The sequence below is a fragment of the Oxyura jamaicensis genome, chromosome 7 (assembly GCF_011077185.1).
Source record: "Oxyura jamaicensis isolate SHBP4307 breed ruddy duck chromosome 7, BPBGC_Ojam_1.0, whole genome shotgun sequence".
NCBI lineage: Eukaryota > Metazoa > Chordata > Aves > Anseriformes > Anatidae > Oxyura > Oxyura jamaicensis.
The window spans coordinates 14,371,672-14,391,548 of record NC_048899.1 but is presented as its reverse complement, the minus strand read 5'-3'; the positions used below and the strand labels follow the sequence as shown (position 1 = coordinate 14,391,548).

The 19,877-nt window shown below is 42.9% G+C and overlaps 1 protein-coding gene and 1 long non-coding RNA gene across 3 annotated transcripts in view; both read right to left on the bottom strand.

The window, feature by feature from the left end:
* The window catches only part of CD28 (CD28 molecule), a 15,392-nt gene extending 8,648 nt beyond the window's left edge, over positions 1 to 6,744 (bottom strand). The window contains exons 1-2 of one of the 2 annotated variants that reach the window (XM_035332371.1): positions 6,526 to 6,744; positions 2,722 to 2,953 (exon numbers count right to left, since the gene is read on the bottom strand). In XM_035332371.1, the coding sequence (XP_035188262.1) occupies positions 2,722 to 2,776 (55 nt within the window). In that variant the 5' untranslated portion in view covers positions 2,777 to 2,953; positions 6,526 to 6,744. Of the gene's footprint in view, positions 1 to 2,721; positions 2,954 to 3,629; positions 3,721 to 6,525 lie in introns of those variants that run through there. The other variant, XM_035332372.1, reaches the window with a different exon arrangement.
* Positions 6,745 to 12,188: 5,444 nt separating this feature from the next.
* Positions 12,189 to 19,565, bottom strand: LOC118169521. Its single transcript, XR_004752177.1, has 2 exons — positions 19,506 to 19,565; positions 12,189 to 12,744 (listed from the first exon to the last, which is right to left on the bottom strand). It is a non-coding gene; the product is annotated as an uncharacterized LOC118169521 (long non-coding RNA).
* Between the last annotated feature and the right edge of the window lie 312 nt (positions 19,566 to 19,877).

The following is a 19,877-nucleotide window of genomic DNA, read 5'->3' as shown; positions in this document are numbered from 1 at the left end:
TTCTTTTCTTTTCTTTTCTTTTCTTTTCTTTTCTTTTCTTTTCTTTTTCCAAGAAAGTGAAATAAAGACGACAGAGTATGGAAACTATTTTTTTTTTTTCCAGAAGTTTCCATGAGTCATTATCAACTACTGGAAAAAAAATATTCTGCTAAAAATATTTTCTACTCTCCTTTCTTTCTTTTTCATGCCATTTGATTCCAGGGAGCTATTTGCCAGGCAAGGAGTCTGGGATAAGTTGGGATTTCTATAAGCACAGTAAAGAAACATCCCTCTGGATTCTGAAAGGAACTTGTTTAATCCACAAATGGAAAGATACACAGCTATGTTACACACCAAGCTATCCCATTTTTGCTGCTGCTGTTTCACTGTTCAATTGCCTTTACTCTGCTTCCCCAGGTACAAGAGTCTTTCTCTGTTACTTTGGTTCTAGGTGACCCAGCAGTGTGCATAGTGTGCAGCTGGAGGGATCTACCCCTTCTAACCATGATGAACTTGGTTTTTGCTAACCTCTCCTCCTTTGGTGTGAATACCGCAGGAAGCACAGTGCTACACAAAGCACAGGTAATTCCTGCTGTAATCAAGCCCAGTTGGAGCACAGTTTTTTTTCTTGTGCATTTGTGATTTTTTTTTTTTTAACCAGCATTTGTTGATGTCATCCTAATCACAGCTAACCACCTTGTACTTCTTCTGCATTCTGGTAACCTCGGTGGGTTCGAGGTTAACTTTAACACCCAGAGGTTTGATTTTAACACCAGCCAGAATGTTAGAAAAGATGAGGTCATTTGTGGTCCACTGCAGTGGAAACCCACTTACATTATTTCACAAAATACCCAGGTAGCCAACTTGCTCTGCCTGCCTCTCTGGCAGACTGTAGCAACATAATTATTTAGTCAACAGAGATGGGGATGGGGAGGGACGAGCTGTGTAAACATCAGTATTACTGCAAAAGGGGGATGAGCAATCTGATCATTCAAGTCTCTTCCCAGCTCTAGAGTTCCATAGTTCAGACTCAACTTGCTGCACTCCCTGGCAGTCTAACAACAGCAGAATGGGACAAATTTGGTTGTCTTCACTAGAACAAAGTATCTGAGGCCTATAATACATTTTGTGGCTTGAGGAAGTCCTCAAGGGTTTTGACCTGCCTTAGTGTTTTCCATGTAGTAAGGATCATTCGTCTCAGCATCAAAACGAAAAGAAGAGGTAGAAAAGAGACATGGAAAAAAGGTGAAAGCCCTGAGAAGCAAGCTAACTTGTGTGCTTCTCTTTAAGCGGTTGTAGTCTCAGAGAAGCTGTTGGAGAAATTCAAGCTGTTAATGTAAAGCAAGTGTGCAGATGTCTAGAGAATCATGGCGTAACCCCAGTGTCTGATAACCACACGCTTTACTTTGTTGCAATTTAAAAGAGTTGAATAAATGTTGTTCACACCTCATGGAAATGTTTTTAAAACTGTTAACCCATTGCTGCTACTTATTCCCTCCTGGAACTATTGTCTTCTCTGACAACCCAGTGGCCTTCTGTGGAAATAATCATGCTATTGCAAGCACAGAATGATAAACATGGTAAAAGGGCAAGGAAGGAAAAGCCTATCATCTCTTGAAGAAATATCAGTGCTTCTTGCAAATCGCAATGCCTTCACTGAGGAAAAGCGTTGCAGAAAAATAACATTTAAGATAGGAAAAATGTGATCAATTATATCTCTTCTATTAGGAAAGCAGCTCTTTAAAGATGTTCTCTGTGTGAAAGTTTTTTGTACTGGAAGTCAGATTTCTGTTCTTACGTGTAAATTCCCCGTAAAATACAAAACGCTGATATTTGGAGAAGAGCAAATAACAAGAGTTCCCAGACCAGTGACTTGAAAAATTGTCTGTCTCAAGATTATCCTTACAGAAACCATCATCCCTTGCCTTGCTTTGCATTTTGATGTATCCCTTGAAAAGATGTTAACTCTGAACATACTGCATAAGTGAGAGACAACACCCAGATAAAATACCCTCAGCCACAACAACTGAAGATTCAGAAAGATTCACCAAGACTCCAGACTCCTAAATCACAAATAGACATTTTTGTTGTTGCAGGTATTTTCAGAAAGAAGCTAGATATCTCGTTAGTACCAATAAACTACTAAACAGTGCAAAATTCAGAAACTCAGCAATTCCCACGCTCCCGCCTTTGAGCTCCATAAGCCGCTCTGCTGTTGTTCCTTTTATGTGTTAATTCTGGGGGGATGCAGGTGGGCTCAGCTCTGCAGCCCAGCGCACCGAGCTGAGCCACGGAGCTGCACGCAGCAGGCTTGCAGGTGGCCAAGAGGCTGTCCCAAGAGGGGCACTGGCACCAGCTCAGCCCAGATCCCCCCAGCAGAGGCTAAAAAGCCACAAAGCACTTGTGTGAGCAAAAGCCCCATGGGCTGGGGGAAGGTGTAATAACCCCCCTGTAAATACACATGCAGTTTCCAAAATGCATCTCAAGAGATAGTGGATTAAAAAGAAAGCTCTTGGGTCCTGGAGGGATGCTTGTGGAAGAAGATCAGGCACCTGATCCACCTGACCAGAAGATCAGAGCAAGCTGATCCATGTGCAGTCTTAGCAGCGTGCTGTCTCTCCCTGTACATCCAAACAGATCAATTTCTGCCAAGTTAATTCAGAGCTGTGCTAGACCTTCTCCCCCCTCCAACAGTGCAAATGTTGAAAACTGGTGAAAGGATCAGAACCCTTCTTTTGTTACCTGTTACATCGGCAGCGGGGATGAAGCAGAGCACCACGAGGATCCCCAGGAGCATGGTGCTGATGGTGGGCCCGCGGCCTTGTCCCCACCCGCTGCAGGCACTCCAGGTCTCTCCCCGGGCCCCGCGCCACCAGCCCTCCCTTCCCCGTGGGGCCAGGCTGCACCCTCGCTTGCTCACACAGCTTCTCTCCTCCTCCCTCCGCGGCACATGATACACAGCCAAGTGAAACCACTGCAATGGAAGTGTTCGAACAGGAAGTTCACTTGTTTGGTGGCTTTAGCCTTAGGAAGTCTCCCCTGTGCCTCTGCAACACCTAGTAGCACCTGCCAGCAGGGCAGCCCACCCTCCGCAATGCAGTCACTGTGCTGCAGGATGTGTGCTTCTGCCTAGGGCTTTGAAGGGTTGCCCCTTCCGGGGGGGAATCAGATCCCCCGGAGGTGCAGCACTCTTTCTTTACCAAGAGCACATACAGGCGTACGCCGTTCCCATCGCCACGGTAGATGCAAATGGCAAGTTCCTGGTGGCCAAACTTGGCTCCTCGGGAAGCTGTGAGCTCAGGAAGCCCATCTCTCCTCGCTTCCAGGAGCAGAAACCTTCCTCCCTTGGCCTGCTGCCTTGCTCCTACCTGCCTTCCCAGCCACCAGGAATGCCAATATATTTTAAGAGCAGTGATCTAGGTTTGTCCATTTGCATTGTGCTGCGTCAGCTTATCACCTAAATGCAGTCTGAACAGTGCAAAAAGGAGCTGATCTGCTATACCTTCCCTTCTGGAAAAAAAATCCTGAGTTATAAATGAGTATGACTGTAGTCCAGTTGACAGCTAAATAGAGGCAGCATGCAGCAAAGCACACTTCTCAATCAATGCTTTTACTGAAGTCTTACTACTTAAAGTTTTTCTTGGCCTCACCTGATAAATGCTCACTCTTTGCCCTGCAAACCTGATGTCACCTCTCCCTTTGAAACAGCCGGATCGTGACAGTGCGTTAATGGCTTTTATAACTGGAGAGCTCTGGCTAATAACTATTTACTTCTGTCCACCAAAATGGAAATACTCAACTATCAATGCCTGTAACTATCTGTGATTTATTTGAGAGAAAATGGGAGGTGTTTAGCAGGAAGACTTTCAAGAAAACTGGGCTGTTATAAAAAGGATGAACGGATCTTCCTTTTCCTTTAGCCTCTGAGGTTTTTAAGCGGTGTTTTATCTAAAATTATCTATGTAATCTAAGAGCAGCCTTATTTGGTATACCCATTTCCAGTCTAGGAATTTTAACAAGATTCTTAAGGTTTGTAATCGATGTAAATTTCTTGCAATATTGAAAGTTTTGAAATTCCCTTGTGCTTTGAGAGAGAGAGAGAGAGAGAAAGAAGTCAGATTCTCTCTTAGTCCACCTTTGTGGTTTCTCAATAAATATCCTTATGCCTCATTTGAATTCTATGAGTGTACCTGCAGTTATCAGTAGAAACATCCCAGCTTAAACTGAAGTGATAATCCCCCAACACAATTAGAAAATTCATTGTCTTTTTGCTGAGTTGCCCTCTCTTGGAGATGAAAAATGCTGTTGTCATGTCTTCTGGCTCAGGTAACTGCACGATGGTTATAATGCCTGCTGCTGCGTGCTCCTGCACCGTGGCTGTCAGATCCTTTCTGGATTTAGGGTACAGACTGAAAATGCGCAGAGCACAGTGTCCGCTCATTACAGGGTTAGCAGAATATATACTGCATTGGGCAATAACAAAAGGGGAGAGCAAGCTAGAGCCATTCATTTCACTGGCATATATTGGCAAAGGATAACCACAGGAATCCTGACTGTGGAAACGTTTTAGTGTCTCTGCAGCTATGTATGAAGAGACTCTGCTCTAGGAATACCACTAACAGAAACCAAGAGGGATCAGCGTGGGCTCCCTTCAGTGTGGCCATGGACTTGTTCTATCCCTTATCTCTGCTCATGTGCCTCTCCCACTGTGAGGACAGACCAAGAAGCCAATTGCAAACCGAGACTGGACTGGTGGAATAGAGGAGAGGGAAGCAGGACCACTGAGAAATTATCCACTGCAGGTAGCCCTAGAGACCAAGCCATAGTGTATCATTTATCATTATGTGATGAACAGCAGTATTAGTATTGCCCTCTCCAGAGCCTCCGGTCCTTCAGTCTTGCTTTTAGTTTTGCCTAATGGTTTCCTTTTGATCCCTGGGGTAAGGAAGGGTGCTTTTTTGTTTGTTTGTTTTTTCAAATAGCTCCTGACTCATCTGCATTTCTTAGTTTTCTAGGATTTTAAAAGGGCACAAAGCATCATTATATTCCCAAGGGTATGGCTTCTTTCCTTCTCCAAATTGCAGCTCTTGCTCTAATTTAAACAGTTCATTTCCGATCACTTAGGTACTTGACTTTGTCACTTCATATATATGATCTTTTCCTATTCCTAAAGTTTTCTTGAGGTTAGCTGAAGAAGATATTATAGCTTTCAGCAAGCAGTCGTGCACTTAGAAGAAACCACAGCAAAGCTTATCTGGGAAAAGAAACTGAAAATGCCCCCCAGTATGCCCTCATACGTAATTTATCACTATTCTCCTAAGGACTCTAAGCATCTGTCCTTCTATACCGCGAGCATTACCAGAGGGTGTTCTGCTGCAACATTCGTTCAGGCACCATTCACTCCTATCCTTACCCCATTTTTCATTCAGACTTCAGTCTGTTGAGTCTGTCAGTGCTCTGGCAGACAGGCTCTGCTTGCTGTCACAGCGATGGAAATCCAGGCTAACATTATGACTGAAGTGGAGATAGAACTCTGAGAGCACTGAACAGGCTAGAAGTGTAATTTGTCCGAGTTTGGGAAACAGGTTTTCATCCCATCACAAAATGACTGACATCGCAATCCAAAAGTAGTGAATGAGAGATTGGTAAATGGGTTTCCAAGGTACACAGGAATCTGAACTATGGGCTTGGGGGTTACCCATCCCAGGATGTATATATAATAACAGTCCTGGTATTTGATTGTAGCTTTTCATGCCTGCTGTTCAAAAACCAAGCACTGAGAAGAACTACGACCTGAGCTTTAGAGAAAGCTGGTGAGATCTAGTATGGTTTCTCAGAGTATTATCTGGGTATATTTAAAGCAGTCTCAAGAAATCCTAAGCAGGCTGCCAGTACCATAATTGCTCCCAGCAAGTACACCTGTTCTTAGGCAAATAAAAATGTACGTGCATGCTAGAAAAGTAATTGCAACAGCATACTACCATTCACTTATGGAGTCCTGAGGACTCCAGTCTAATGGGACATCAGTAGGTCACTAAAATTCCCATTTAAATAATGCAGACAATAAACTTTTCCATCACTGGACTGTCCTACAATTCTGTACAAAAGCTATATTTAACAGCTGCCTCTCTTCCCCAGCATGAAGAATAATAACACAGATATTCAGCAAGCAGTCTAGGTAGGCTTATTCTGTGTGCTTGTATGTTGTCAACTGCTAGAGCAAATGCCTTCATTTGCACAACTACGAGTCTTAAAACATGTTTATTTTTCCACTGCTGCTGCAAGTAATGGTTGGTTATGAATATCATGAGTAAAGATGAAAGGTTGATACTTTTAAATCTTTATTACAGGGAGAATGTGCTCTTACCTGGCTGCTGCAGAGATGCAGAAGTGGGTTGACAGCATTTAATAAACAGTCAATGTTATTCCTAACTATAGAGACAATGGTCTGTCATTCATGCCCAGCTGTGTCCCAAGCTAAGTTTAGGGAGTAAGTAACTCTAAAGACCTATGCAGCATTTGACATCTGAAGTTCATCATAGTTACCTGTTGTTATTTTCACTTTACAGATGGGGAATCACAGTAAGGTGAAGAGACTTGCCTGAAGACATACCTCAGGTTAGTGCCAGAGCTAAACATCTCAGTGAGGAGCCCCATGCTCTTTAGCTACCAATGCTGAATCAGCTTTCTGATGGCATCCATTCTGTATCATTTCCGTTGTGTACTCATGAATTTTAACTGTGTTGTGAGTCTTTTTTTTTTTTTTTTTTTGTGAATCCAGATGCCTTCATACCATGAGTATGAATCAATATACTCCTTCAAAAGGAATTTTAAGTTGGTTTTCTGTACCTTAAAATGTTACAATTGATGTCTGATACATAGCAGCCAGAGCTCACTATCACATGTCATGCAGGAAGGGAGATTTATTTTTTGGAAGGATGTGAAATGTTTATATCCAGCCCTAAAGAGAGTAGCCTATAAATGTGTCACTAATCTAGGACTAAGATCTACATTCAAACACGTAATTTTGAGAGAGCTTGAGGGAAGTCTTCCCTATTTGGGGAAAGAAACATTTCTTTGACAGTCTGATTATTTTTTAATGCCAATAGCTGGAAGCTGTTCATTAGTGTTTGTTGGGGAAAAGATGGAGAGGGGCAGGAGTTCACACGTGTACTTTCCTAGCTCTTTTTAAGTTAAAAATCTCAAATCTCATCCAAGTTTCAATATTGTAACTGTTTCTTCTGGCTGTACCTATTCCTGGCTTGGACTGTTAGGACAAGTATCAAAGGCAGTGGATTTAATGGGTAGAAAGGGAATAGCTCAAAGCTGCATGATTAACTGCATCTGTCACCTGCCTATAGTATGACGTATGGCTGCTGCTTCATTAGATGTCGTATGTTCAGGTAGGAACACCTGAAACAAGGCATGCAGATGAGTACATATATGCTGAGCGTTCCCAGGTAAAAGTTTTTAAGATTAGGGTTAGAGGGAAGATCATTTCTATTCTGCCACGTGACAAAACATTTCTGGTAGCTGCACTGCCTGCTCCTCATTTCTGGGCTTCTTGGGATTGTGCTGAAAGGCTGTTGCAGAGAGCAGGCCAAGCCTGGGGGTACACATCCAGTATGATTGGCACGGAGCAGGCTGGCCTGCCAACTGTGCCTGCATCACTTTTCGGAGAGAAATAAACGACCAAAATCATGTCTGCCAAAAGCAGCACGTGAGCAGTGTGGATAATCTGGAAACTAGAGTCCTGGGGTGAAATAAGAAGGAAATCAAACTGGCTGTGTAGACACTTGAATCACTTGGCAAATGTTATGCGTAGTAAGGGAATGCTGTAGCCAGGGTTTCAAGGGAATTGTCTTCGCTGCATTTATTTGCAGAGAACAATCTACATAGCCAATATTTATCGGTAAAGCCTTAGCAAGAGAAAACGCTCCCACCTCCACTGAGTTCAGCAGAATCAGGACAGCCCAGGCTCAGCTCAGAATATTAGTTTTTAAGGCTCCTATAACCAGATACATTTTTAAAAGCTTTAACTCTTTCACTTCCTCATTGTTGTGTTTCTTTTTTTTTTTTTTCACCCAAATGCTACATTTTATAAAGATGGCATTAGTGCTGTCAGCATATCACATGTATGGGGAAGCACCATCCATTTACAGTTCTTCCATTTACAAAACTTGGAAGGAAGCATTACTCATGTTTATGAACAATTGAAACTGGAATAGAGCGCTTCATACAATGAGAGCCCCTTTACGGAAGTGTCGAATGGGCTGCCCAGCGACCTTGCTCGTACAATGGAATATGTTCTTTGGGATTACTTCATTCTGAGTAGCCCTCACAGGAAATAATTATTTTGGTAGACACTAACAAACTTTAACTTGTAGGATAAGCATTTCCAAATTACTCCTTTCCCTGAAGACAGTGACTTCTTTTCGCCTAGGCAAACCTAGCTTATGTCCAAATTCAACAGCTTTCTGCCTCAAAAATGCCCTATTCTTAGACTGTGGTGTTGCCAACACCAGCCCACAGAGTTGTTTTCTGCCAAAATGCTGTGAGAAACAGGCTTTTCATTGTGTTTCTGTCGTGTCAAAAAAAAGTACTGAGTCATAGCACATTGGAAATGTTTGTGCTGGACTGCATATGAAAACACCCTAAATATGTTAGAAAGAGTATTAAATATTTCCACATAGGAACCAGGGACCAACATTCTTGATTCTTAAGCATGAAGCTTACCTAAAGCAGGAGGAAGCCCTTTTCAAATCACAGCAGAAAGCATCTGCTTACTCATTTGGATATGCATGTGAATTGTGACAAATACTTATTAATTTTATAATGGATTTCTCTTAGAAAAGAAACCCTGCTTTTTTCAACATTCTGGCATTCTTTTAAACAATTTCTCTGAACAGGGATTTGAAAATAACCATTATGCCGTTTACCGAGATCTGTGTGGGCTCAGAGGACAGGTATCCATAGTGGTTTAAAGAGAAGGAAAAAAAAAAAAAAAAAGATAATTTTAAAATCACATCCACACAAGCAGAAGAACAAATTTCCGTGCAGCTTTATGCCAGAGATGTCCACCCTGTCTACTGGTGCAAGTGATGAAGTCCTTTAGGGAGTCACCTGGGTGCTGGCTGTTGAGGTGTCTCCCCTGCCACATGTGGGGACGTGGAGCTACAAGTACAGGTCCCCCAGACATGCTAATGACACGTAATGGCATGAGATTGAGTACATTGTTTTGACAGCCTAAGTCTGGCCCATAAACCAGAGATTTTCCCAAAACTAAATGATAACCAGACACCACGTGCTAGAGCTGCCTAGGAAACGTTCCTGTAAGCCAGTGGACAACTCTTAAGACCAGAAAGCCAGGTATCCAGGCTTCCACTTCACATTGCTGCTGCCTCGTGTATGTTTGGATTCCTTTATAAAAAGACCACAATAATCCCATCTTTTTCTAAAGACATAGTTGTGATTCTGAGGAGGTCCTGCTACATATTGCTTATTGCAGCTGTCTGAATAATCTTCCAGATGACGTTAAAATCAAATCAAATTTTAATATCTCACTAAGCTTTGGATGTTATTAAAAGCAATGACAAAACTCTGGCTTTGCTGATTTCAGGACAGTCTGAGAGTTTATAAAAACTGAAGTACCTTTCCATAGCAGAAATCTGTGAAGGTTTTATGATAAAATTGGAATTCATGATTAAATTTCTCAGCTTTTATGCCTTGGATACATAAAGTTTTCTGGTGTTATTTTTCCTGAGCTTCAGCAGATTATTGTTGATGACTCCATTAGTCCCATTTCTCCCTCTTAAGATAGTACTTTATATAAGAAATATCTTCACTGGCCTCCCAAGTGCCCATATGGCATATCAAAAAGACTATTATTAATAATCTTCTCTAATAACTGGAAGTAATTTTGTAATTTTTTTTTTTTTTACAAAACAACTTATTCTATATAACATTTTGGCTGTTTAGTCAAATTTTCATGATTAGTTGCATGTGGGTTTTGTATTGTATGTAATGTCTGATCACTGGAGGTTTTCACAGAGCAGCCCTGTGGGGTAAAAGACAAATCAGTAAGCAGCAGAGCTGGTGGAATTAGAAGGAAGTGATTTGTGACTATTCTCATGATTAGATCTCACTCTTGGTTTCCAGGGGTCATGTTTATTTAAACTGTTAGTTTATTTGTGAGTCCTAAACATTCTGTAAACAACTTTAAACAGAGAATAGTATTAATCTGGAAGTTCATCATACAGAGGCATTATTATCTGTTCAGTAACTGATATGCTTTCAGCATCATTCCCCTGTTTTGAAAGTTTCAGTTTCACTGTCAAATATGATGACATGTGAATTAGGCAACCAGCCACATACCCTTGGGGAGAAAAAATAAATTGGGTATTTTCAAAGACATTTGTCTGCAAACAACTCATCAATTGAAATGTATTTGTATAATCTGTTTGGTGAATGTTTGCAATTAATTCTACAAACATCGAAGCCAGGCTGATGGTCCGGTTGAGTCACAAGTAGGAAAAATGGACTGAATTAAACGGATCACTTACTACCATAAACAATCCAGCTCTGGGTCTGGGAAAGTTGCATGGTACTAATAAAACTAGTAGAAATAGGTTCCTCCTTTCCTGGATGCCTGAGGGGACTGACAGTGCGAGGGAAGTAAACCTGCATAAAGAAGCTAAATATCTTCGGTTATATCAGGAAAACTGTTTGAAAAAAGTCCTGCAGTGATGGGAAGGAGGAGTGTTTAGCTCTTCATTTGACCTGTATCAGAGGAAAAACGCAACCCTCCTTTTCAGTCTTTCCACTCGACTGTTTTGTAAAGAGGTTTAACTGACATCATCGCTTCGATATTTCAACGTCTGCTCTTCCTTTCATCCCTGGGGATAGGTTATGCTACTTCTCATTTGTTTCATTAGCTTGAGAAAAAGTGTTGAACCTAAGCTAATACCAGTGCACTGGAGCCAGCAGCAGTTCTGGACAGGCAGAAGCCTACAAAGATGTCGAGAGCAGGAGGCAGCGCAGGAGCGCTCGAGTTCCTGCTGCAGCGTGGCGGTAAACAGCGGCAGGAAGTGAGCAGAGCTCACACTGAGCGCCAAGCAGGCATGAACAGGCAGTCTGAGGTGGGGTGTGTTATTCAGCTGTCACCAGCTGAAGAGATCAGGTATTAGTTTAAGACACTAGCATAGATTTCAAAGCAGAAGGAGCGACTCCACAATCAAGACCCAGGCTGCAGCCAGGCAGGGAATGCGTGTTTGTTACTGTCCCGTCCACTGAAGGGAACAGTCATCGTGGGCTAAGCAGCTGGGAGGGAGCAAACCATGTGGGGCTCTGGTGCTATGGCTGGGTATGCGTGAGTGCCAGAAAAGCCAGCTCTCCCTCATGCCTTCCAGACAGAGCCAGCCTCTGTGAATCTGCACAAAGGAACCGCTTCTGTCCCCGAGTAGTGTCCGAGCTCCTTGCAGCGTGGTGAGATGAGCGTAACTCTCCTGGCTCTTAGAGAGTCATGGGCTCTCACACCAAAATCCATAGCTCCACAGAGCACCCTACTTGGCTGCTTCTGCCTGCTAATATCTAGCTGATCGCGCTTCTAGTCCTAGGCAGAAAACAAGGCAATAGATATATGTGTTTTCGGTTAATGTGAAGCCGCAACCTTTAACTTTAGGTCTGCGCTCCCTAAAGCTTGCAGGTGCTCAGGTTTTGTGTGAGACATGTAAGCTATAGGCTGTGGTGTGTTTATGTGGTTACATCACATTTTAGGAAGCGAAGCTGTAAGGATGTAGATTAGCTTGTTGATTTGTTATTTCATTTGTGGTTGTTCCATCAGCATCTCTATTGTTCAAGTAAGACAGAGGCTGCATTTTGATGACTTCGAGGCTTGCCATTTCACACGTCTTGGGCGTAGGGACCAGCTGCAAGGCTTGAGATCAGTTTCTAATCCAAACATTTCAGAAATGGAAAAATATGCTAGGTTTGGTTCTTAAAATCAGTAAGGCCTAAAGCCTTCCAAGCGTGCTCTCCCACCACAGAAGCACACGCAGAAGTCTTCTCTAGTTTGCATTCTACATATTCAAAGCCCTCTTTGCTATTAGGTGTCAGATGTGTTCAAATGGAGTGCCATTTCAGAAAGATATGGTTGTGTTGTGTAGTGGGCCATTGGTGTTTGTAACTTATACTTGGATAAATGCCCTTTTCCTTAGTGATCCTCTATAAATGGCAGGTTATAGGCTGATTCTCAGGTTAGAAGTTAGGGGAGAAACTAGAATGGAGGTAGAAGTGGCCATGGAGATGGACTTGACTGTTGTTAATAAGAGAAGGAAGAACTGCAAAATAAAGAGCATGGACCTTAAGAAGGAATATTGCAAATTGTTCGGAGAATTGGTTGGGGAGATCCAGCTCTGGGCAGATATAAAGAAAAGGCTACTTATAAAGAGTTACCAATAGTTATCAATAAACTAGCAGATTACTGAGTATGAATATAAAACCATGACACTTGCATGTAGGATTGAGACACAAGAGCAAGGGCACCAAATGAGGTAATATAAGCTAAGTCCCTAAAGGGTAGCACAAAACTCTTCTGCAGGTATTCTCAGAGTGAAAAAAATGCCAGGGAAATGTCTTATTACTGAAGAGAAAAGGAAAATGTTACTGAGAAAGCCGTATGCCATTTTTGTCTCGGGAAGGCTTCAGGAGTGAGCTGTAGGCGGGTAACCAACAGAACTGACACCAGCGAAGCAGTATGGTCTGCACCTAGGAGAAGGGGAGAGGATGGGTTAGAAAGGACATAAAAAGGCCAACTGTATTTAAATGAGTTATAGCCCAGAACACTTGGAAAATTACCTGATGTAATTCCAGAACCATCCGTGGTTCTGTCAAGGAGAAAGATGAGATATCAGAGAAGGGAAGAGGGCAAATATAATACTCTTCTTTTAAAAAGGGAGGGAGAAAGTAGAGTCAGAGCATTGTAGAGAGATCAGCTGAATTTCAGTTCCTGCAAAAATACTGGAAAAAGTACTCAAGCCATTATTCATACCTAGAGGAAAACAACATGGCTTTGTGAAGAACAGATATATCAAACCATCTCATTTCATCATTTGATGAGGTAATCCTTACCATGCTGACAGGAAGAAGCACCAAATGCCGGATATCTTGATTTTCATGAGGCTTTTGGCAGAATTTTATGTAAGCAAGGCAGAGAAATATGGCCAGATGAAAGTACTAAAAAGAGGGTTTGAAACTGATTGGAAACCATGCTCAGTAGTTACGGACAGTTTGCTGTCAAAATAGAAAGATCAGCTGAGCTCCTTGGTTACTGAGTTCCCCGGGAGTCTGGTCTGGCCTGGCACTTTTTATTACCTTCATTAATAACACAGGTCATGAACAGAGCCTGCTTTTTACATCTCCACACAGCCCTGGGTGGGACGGACTGCAGGCATGTTGGAGGATAGGATTAGAATTGTAAAAATTCTGAACAAACTGTAGAACTGGCCTTACACAAAAAAACATGAAATACGAGGTTCAGTACCCACACAGGAACAGGCTGCAGCACAAGTGTGCAGTGAGCAACTTGTTAGGTGGCAGCTCTGCTGAATTAAAAAAAAAAAAAAAAAAGATCTGTGAGGATCCAGTCATGGATCACAGGCTAAACATGAGTCGCTAATATCATGAAAAAGGCAAACACCACGCTGCACAAGCTGGGAGAGTGGACAGAAAGCTTTGTAACATTATCCTTCAGCTTGGTTCAGCATCAGCAGTGCCGTGGCTAGAGTAGCGGTGGTTGGGGCCCCAAAAAAGCCCAAAAGCTGGGCCCAGCTAGAAGGAGGTGAGACACGAGGAGTAAGATCAGTGAGAAGCCTACAAAGGTCTGTGCTCACTCAGAGAGGAGAGGACCAAGTGGAAAGCAGCAGTTGTTGAATACACAGAAGGCAGGTACAGAGGGGAAGGAAATCACATGTTCCCCACATCTGGGGCAGGCAAGGCAAGCAGTGATGGGATTGCATGGCAGCAAGCGAGACTTGGGCATAAGGAAAAGCTTTCCAAAGGCAAGAGTACCCGAGCGGGGCAGCAGACTGACCACAGGGTCCTGTCTCCTTCACTGGAGACTTCTAAGAGCTGGTTAGTCATCCATCTAGAAAAGTTTAGGATTCCTTCATGCCCCATTTTTTATAGCCATGGGAAAGTGTGTAACCTGTCACAATGAGCAGATACTGTATTGTAAAGCCTTGTGAAGCTTTGGTAGGTGAACTCTCTTTGCCTTACTGTAAGATGATAAATGTGGGGTGAGTATTTGCACACAGCATCCTGCTGCCTGTGGAACAAATGACCTGGTTTTCTTTGAAATGCCTCACGTAGAAGGAGGTTCCTTCACTGCCTGGTAAAATTGACATGTTACACATCACACACAGCTCTGAGCATCATAACGTTGCCTTATCAAACCTGTGAAAGTTTTTACTAAGGACTGCTCTCAGTTCTGGGATTTTTTATTCAAAGACATCTATCCAGGGAAGGGAGCACTGCTAGAATGCATGGAGTCAAGTTGATTACTGCCCTCCAGTGAAATTATGTGCGCTTTTACCACCAAATCATGCATTAATGTTCTCAGGAGTTACTGTGGTATTCAGCGAGTTATTGCATATTTATTGTAAATGAAATGGCAAGGGGAAGACATCAAAAAGACAAGCTTACTAGCCAAACATTACATGTTCACAAACACTCAGCCTAACGCATCTGGAAGTTTCTTTTATGAGAAAAAAAGCTTTATTTGAAGATTTCCAGTACTCCTGGATTTCAGTTCCATAAAATCCAACAAAACAGCTGTTGTTGTGGTATTTTGGGCTATTCCTGCTTGAAGCCCCAGCTGAGACTGGGATGTTTGCACAACAGCACAAGAACAGGAACATGCAGATACAAGGCATCTGGCAGCGGGTTAGTGTCCCTCTGCTGCATTCAGCCACATACGGTGGTTTTACCCTGCTGCTGGGCAGCTGAGCTCCATTAAGGAAGAGAGGAAGAAGAAAGTACACTGGAAAGAAAAAAGAAAAACAGCTCACAGGTTAAGATAAGGATAATTTAATTAAAGAGAAAAGGAAGAGAAAAAAAAAAAAAAAGGCCACACAGAAGCACAGAGAGAAAGAAAAGAAATTACTTGCTAATTCCCATCAACGAGTGATGTTCAGCCATGTCCCAGGAAGCAGGGCCTCGATACGTGTAGCAGTTGTTTGGGAGGACAGACGTCTTCGTAACGAGAGCCCTCCCTCCCCCCCTCTTTCTCCTTCCCCACCTCTTATTGCTGGGTGTGACACCACACAGTACCGAATATCCCTTTGGTTGCTTTAGGTCAGCTGCCCCAGTGATGTCCCCTCCCCAGCTCTCGCCCACCCCCAGCCTGCTGGCTTTGGGGTTTTGGAGGGAGTCCTGGTGCTGTGCCAGCACTGCTCAGCAACAGACACAGCACTGGTGTGATAGCTGGGCTGTTGTAGCTGCAAGCACTCTGTGGGCCGCTGCAGGGAAAGTGAGCTCCATCCCAGCCACGTCACCCAGGAGAGGCAGCTGGCTATCGCCCCACAGTCACTGCGATCACCGGGTGTCCCTTCTGAACAGCACTGCCCCCTGGAAAGGGAGGCACTCCCTGAAGCAATATATGGCCTCTTATACACAGTACTTAATCAAAAAAATGCCCATCCCAACCCAGGAGTCTTACTTAAACTCTCACATAACCCCATGTTAGGAAGCTTTTAGGAACAGAGGTAAAAATAGCCTCGGGAAAACCAGATAACTCCAGCTATTTATGACTTAATGTTCCAAAAGGGGTTGTGCTGCTTCTTTCTGCCCCCAGTGGTCTCCTAAATGAACTCCTAAATTTTGCCTAGACTGCAGATTGTTAGTATTTGCAGGTTGCAGCTCCGAGGCACCTGCTTCTGTTGCAGCTGGTAACATCTTTCAGGAGAACCTACAAGACCTGGAAGCCCTTCAAGAGGTTCCCTGTGGGGAACATGACCACGTCCTTGTGATTACATGATCAAGCATGATACATAAGGCACTGCAGTTGTCACCTGCAGTCTAACATGCATCCTCCTCTTCTCTGTGGGATCGAGAGCACATCTCTCTCTAATCTCCGCCATTCACCTCTTTGTCTTCTAATCACTTCGGCCTTTCTGCACTGTACAGGACTCCCCATGGGATGCTTTTCTCAGCCACTCCCCCATCTCTCGCTTTTTCTGGGTATAGATCTCACTTGTTTCACACCCTTTCCTCTAAACTCACCCCTTAGAAGAGGGGTGCGTCTCTACCAATTTCTGTGGTTTCTTTTGCAAAGGACAGCCTGTCCCCAAGGCCAGCCAGATTCCTGCAGATGTTTACTGAAACTGCCAAACTTTCAGAGGTTTGCCCATTTAATTTCTAGCTAGTGTGCTGGAGTCGTTTGCAGAATGCCATGGCAACAGAGGAAAACACTGCTGTGTCATTTCATGGTAAGGAAGTCTGACGAGATGGGCCTGAAAGCCTCAGCATCTCCGTGGTCTTCTCCAGTCCGTCTTCTTCCATTTCTCACGGCCCTTCAGGCAGGGATGTGTCAGCGTCAGGAGCTAGCCAGCCCAAAGGAACGCGAGCTGTACCAGCTCAGCTAGGCATGGCTGCAATACAAGCGGTAGGGCACAACAAGATAATCATAGGCAGCAGATGTATTTTTGCTATTCTGCAGTTTCTGGAAGCAATATGTAAACGATCCTGCCTAATGGCAATATCGAGGGAGATTCTTCTGGATGAGTAACGCAATGAAAACGATGGTTAGATATGCAAGGCATAAATTTAATATTTTTCACTGCTTTTTACCTAAAAATTTAATTAATCAAATGTCTTTAAAAAGGATGTGACTGTGTTACTAAAGTGAGAAAAAAATCCCACAGGAAGTGATCCCTGCTCTTCCTGTCTTTTTGGTACAGCACCAAACAACAGCAGTAACTTTAACTGAAGAATTAATGCTTGTCAGGGCTCTGTTGCATGCATTCCATGGACTTACTCAGCCCTCCTCTGCTGAGTGCAGTGGGGATCTTCAAGGTACTATTTTTACCAGTTTTGAATCAGATACAGTGTGACCTTTTCTCGCTACTCGATGCTACCTCTGAGTATACTGATGTGTCACACTCCAATACCATTATTGTCTTAGTGCAAGAGCAGACCTGTGCAACAAGAGAGTCTCACTGGGTTTTCAGCACCGTAGTGATTTGAGTCACAGCCCCACAACAGCAAAGAACATATCCTTTAATGCCGTGAACATAGGCCATTCTTTGTGTGTCTTTAGTCTCCTTATTGTCAGTTCAGGTTTGTGAAATTCTAGTCCATTTTGGAACCACAAAACTTTAACTGTAAGACAGAGATGAATACAGTCTGTTTAGAAAACCTGTCCTGTCCTGTATTTTCCCTAATTAAAAAGATAACATATGACAAAAAGCTCATTTCAGGTTCGCAGTGAGTTCTGTACAAAGATTAAACCCCGTGTTTATTTTATCTGGGCAGATTACTTTGCTGTACAAATTACCACTATCAGTTTCCTGTAAGATCTCATTAGTAAACCTGGTAAGTCATGTTGCCATTAGACTGCAAGGGATCCTAGCTTACAGGTTCACCTTTTTGCAGAGCTATAATGAGCATCAAGCTTGAAGGTATGAATGATCCGGAGCAGAAAAAAGCACCATTTGCTGTACCTACTCTGCCGCTCCCAGAATAAGCACAGCTCACATCTCATATCATACACAGGGTGATATCATGCTGCAGGGGCTTTGGAAAAAGGCCAGAATTTCAGAAGTCAGTGATGCCTGAATCTTAATTTTGTTGGGTGCTACCTGAATGTATCTGACTGTGCATTTTTCCTTTAATGTAAATTAGACTTAACAGCTAGTCTGCTCAACATAGATAGTTCTGATTTGAAAAGCAATCTAACTCAGCCCCCAGCAAATCCTCAGGCACCGTGTTCCTGTCCAACTGGAAAATCCCAACGGAGCCATATAAACTCAGCAATACTAACAAGTAATGGCCAAGGCTTAGTGAAGGGTGCCAGTTCTGCTCTGGGGATGTGACTAATGGATGTGGCCATTCTGGTAGCTTTCTCTCGTGCTGATTGTCTTCCCTTCACATTTTTTGGTCCATATCTTGTCACAAACATGTCCATCAAAAGCTGGAACTACTGCAGACTGTGGAAGAAGGCTGGTGTCCAGATCATCTGCTCAGACTGGAGGCCCACACCAGCCTGGACACAGCTCTCCTTTCCTTGGATATGAGGCCAAAAAGCAGTCTGTCTTTACCCCTGCATGAAGGGCAGTTCTTCCAGGTCCAAGGATCTCTGCAGAAATTAGCTGCTTTCTGCATGTCGCTGAGCTGGAGCACTGCTTTTAAAGTGTTGTCTTGTTTAATTTGGTGTTTCAATTACTGAGCGCAATAGGCTGCTCACTAAGAGAGATGGGCAATTAAAATGAATCTATTGTGTGTTTTATAAAGTACCACTGGAAAGCAGTGAGGCTAGAAATCAGGACCTAAATACCAGAGCTGGAAAACAGAAAGGGAAAGGAAGGCAAAGCAAGGGGTCTCCACTTTTTCATCTCCTTTTAATTTTTTTTTACTAGTCCTCACTAGAGACTGACCACTTAAGGGAGGCAAATGTTTTCTGTCTCTCCCTGGTTTTGAGTGTAATGCCTTCTGACCACACTAACATTACTGGAGATGCATCCATGTATTGGTATTCAAAGATACCTCAGGAACGAGCTCATACCAGTCTCTGAAGGGCCTCATTTCAGACCAAAAGTAAATAGCCAGTGTCACACAAACCTGCACAATTATCAGACACTGGAAAACATGACTGGACTTTTTAAAACTTAGTCAAGAATAAAAATCAGGCTTGTATAAATTGCCTCCTTTGTATGATTCTCTGAACTGGTGAGTTGAACCCAGATGACAGATTTTAAGCATTTACCAGTGAAAAGACAACTTTTAATTTTAGAAATCTGTCCTGAGAGTAGCGTTTCCTATTTAACACTGAAGAATTGCACTTCAAAAATAGGTGATCGTTGCAGCCATGCCTCCATTCAAACACAGTAATAAACAACAGTCTTTCTAGCCTTATTTGTTTTTTTCTTTCTGTTATAATTTAACATTTTTGAAACCTTGTAGAAGCTTTTGCTACAGATAAAAAAAATAATCCTTAGCTCCTGCATTTTCATTGTAGCCTCATCATTATAAGACAGCCAAGCAATCATGCATATGTATTTATTTTCTTGTGAATATTGATTGAAGTAAGAAATGTCCAGGTCAACAAACATGCATTAACAGTGTCCTGAAACCTGCACTCCATGTCCAAAATCCTTTCCCAGCTGGGAACAAGAATGAATTCGCAGCCCTACTCCCGCAGCAGCAAGGCGAAAACAAATTTGCCATTTATACTACAGTTACTATTACTATGTGTTGCCCCAGGTAATTATCTTTTCCTGTCTATGCATATGCTATTTTAGGTATATACTTACAAAGTCTACGGCAAGCATCGCTCAGATCTTTGACTTGTTGATGCCGCGTGGCTTTCAACTTCTTGAATGTTTAAGGGAAGAAGAATGGGTTTGTGGTTAAAGTACAAGTCTAGGAGTCAAGAGGTCTGGATTCTATTTCTGTGCTGTGCCACAGACTTCCTGTACGCCCTTGAACCACTCACGTGACCTCTTTGCATTTTTATACCCCAACTACTAAATGGGGAATAATAGTTGCTTCATACATGCTGCTGCTGTGAGGCTTAATTCATGCTTCTCTGAAGGTGTTTCAGGTTCCTCGGAAGAAAAGCACTTCAGAAATAAAGCCTCATCTCAGTTTTAATATTGTCTGAGCCGTCTAGCTTAAATGTAACC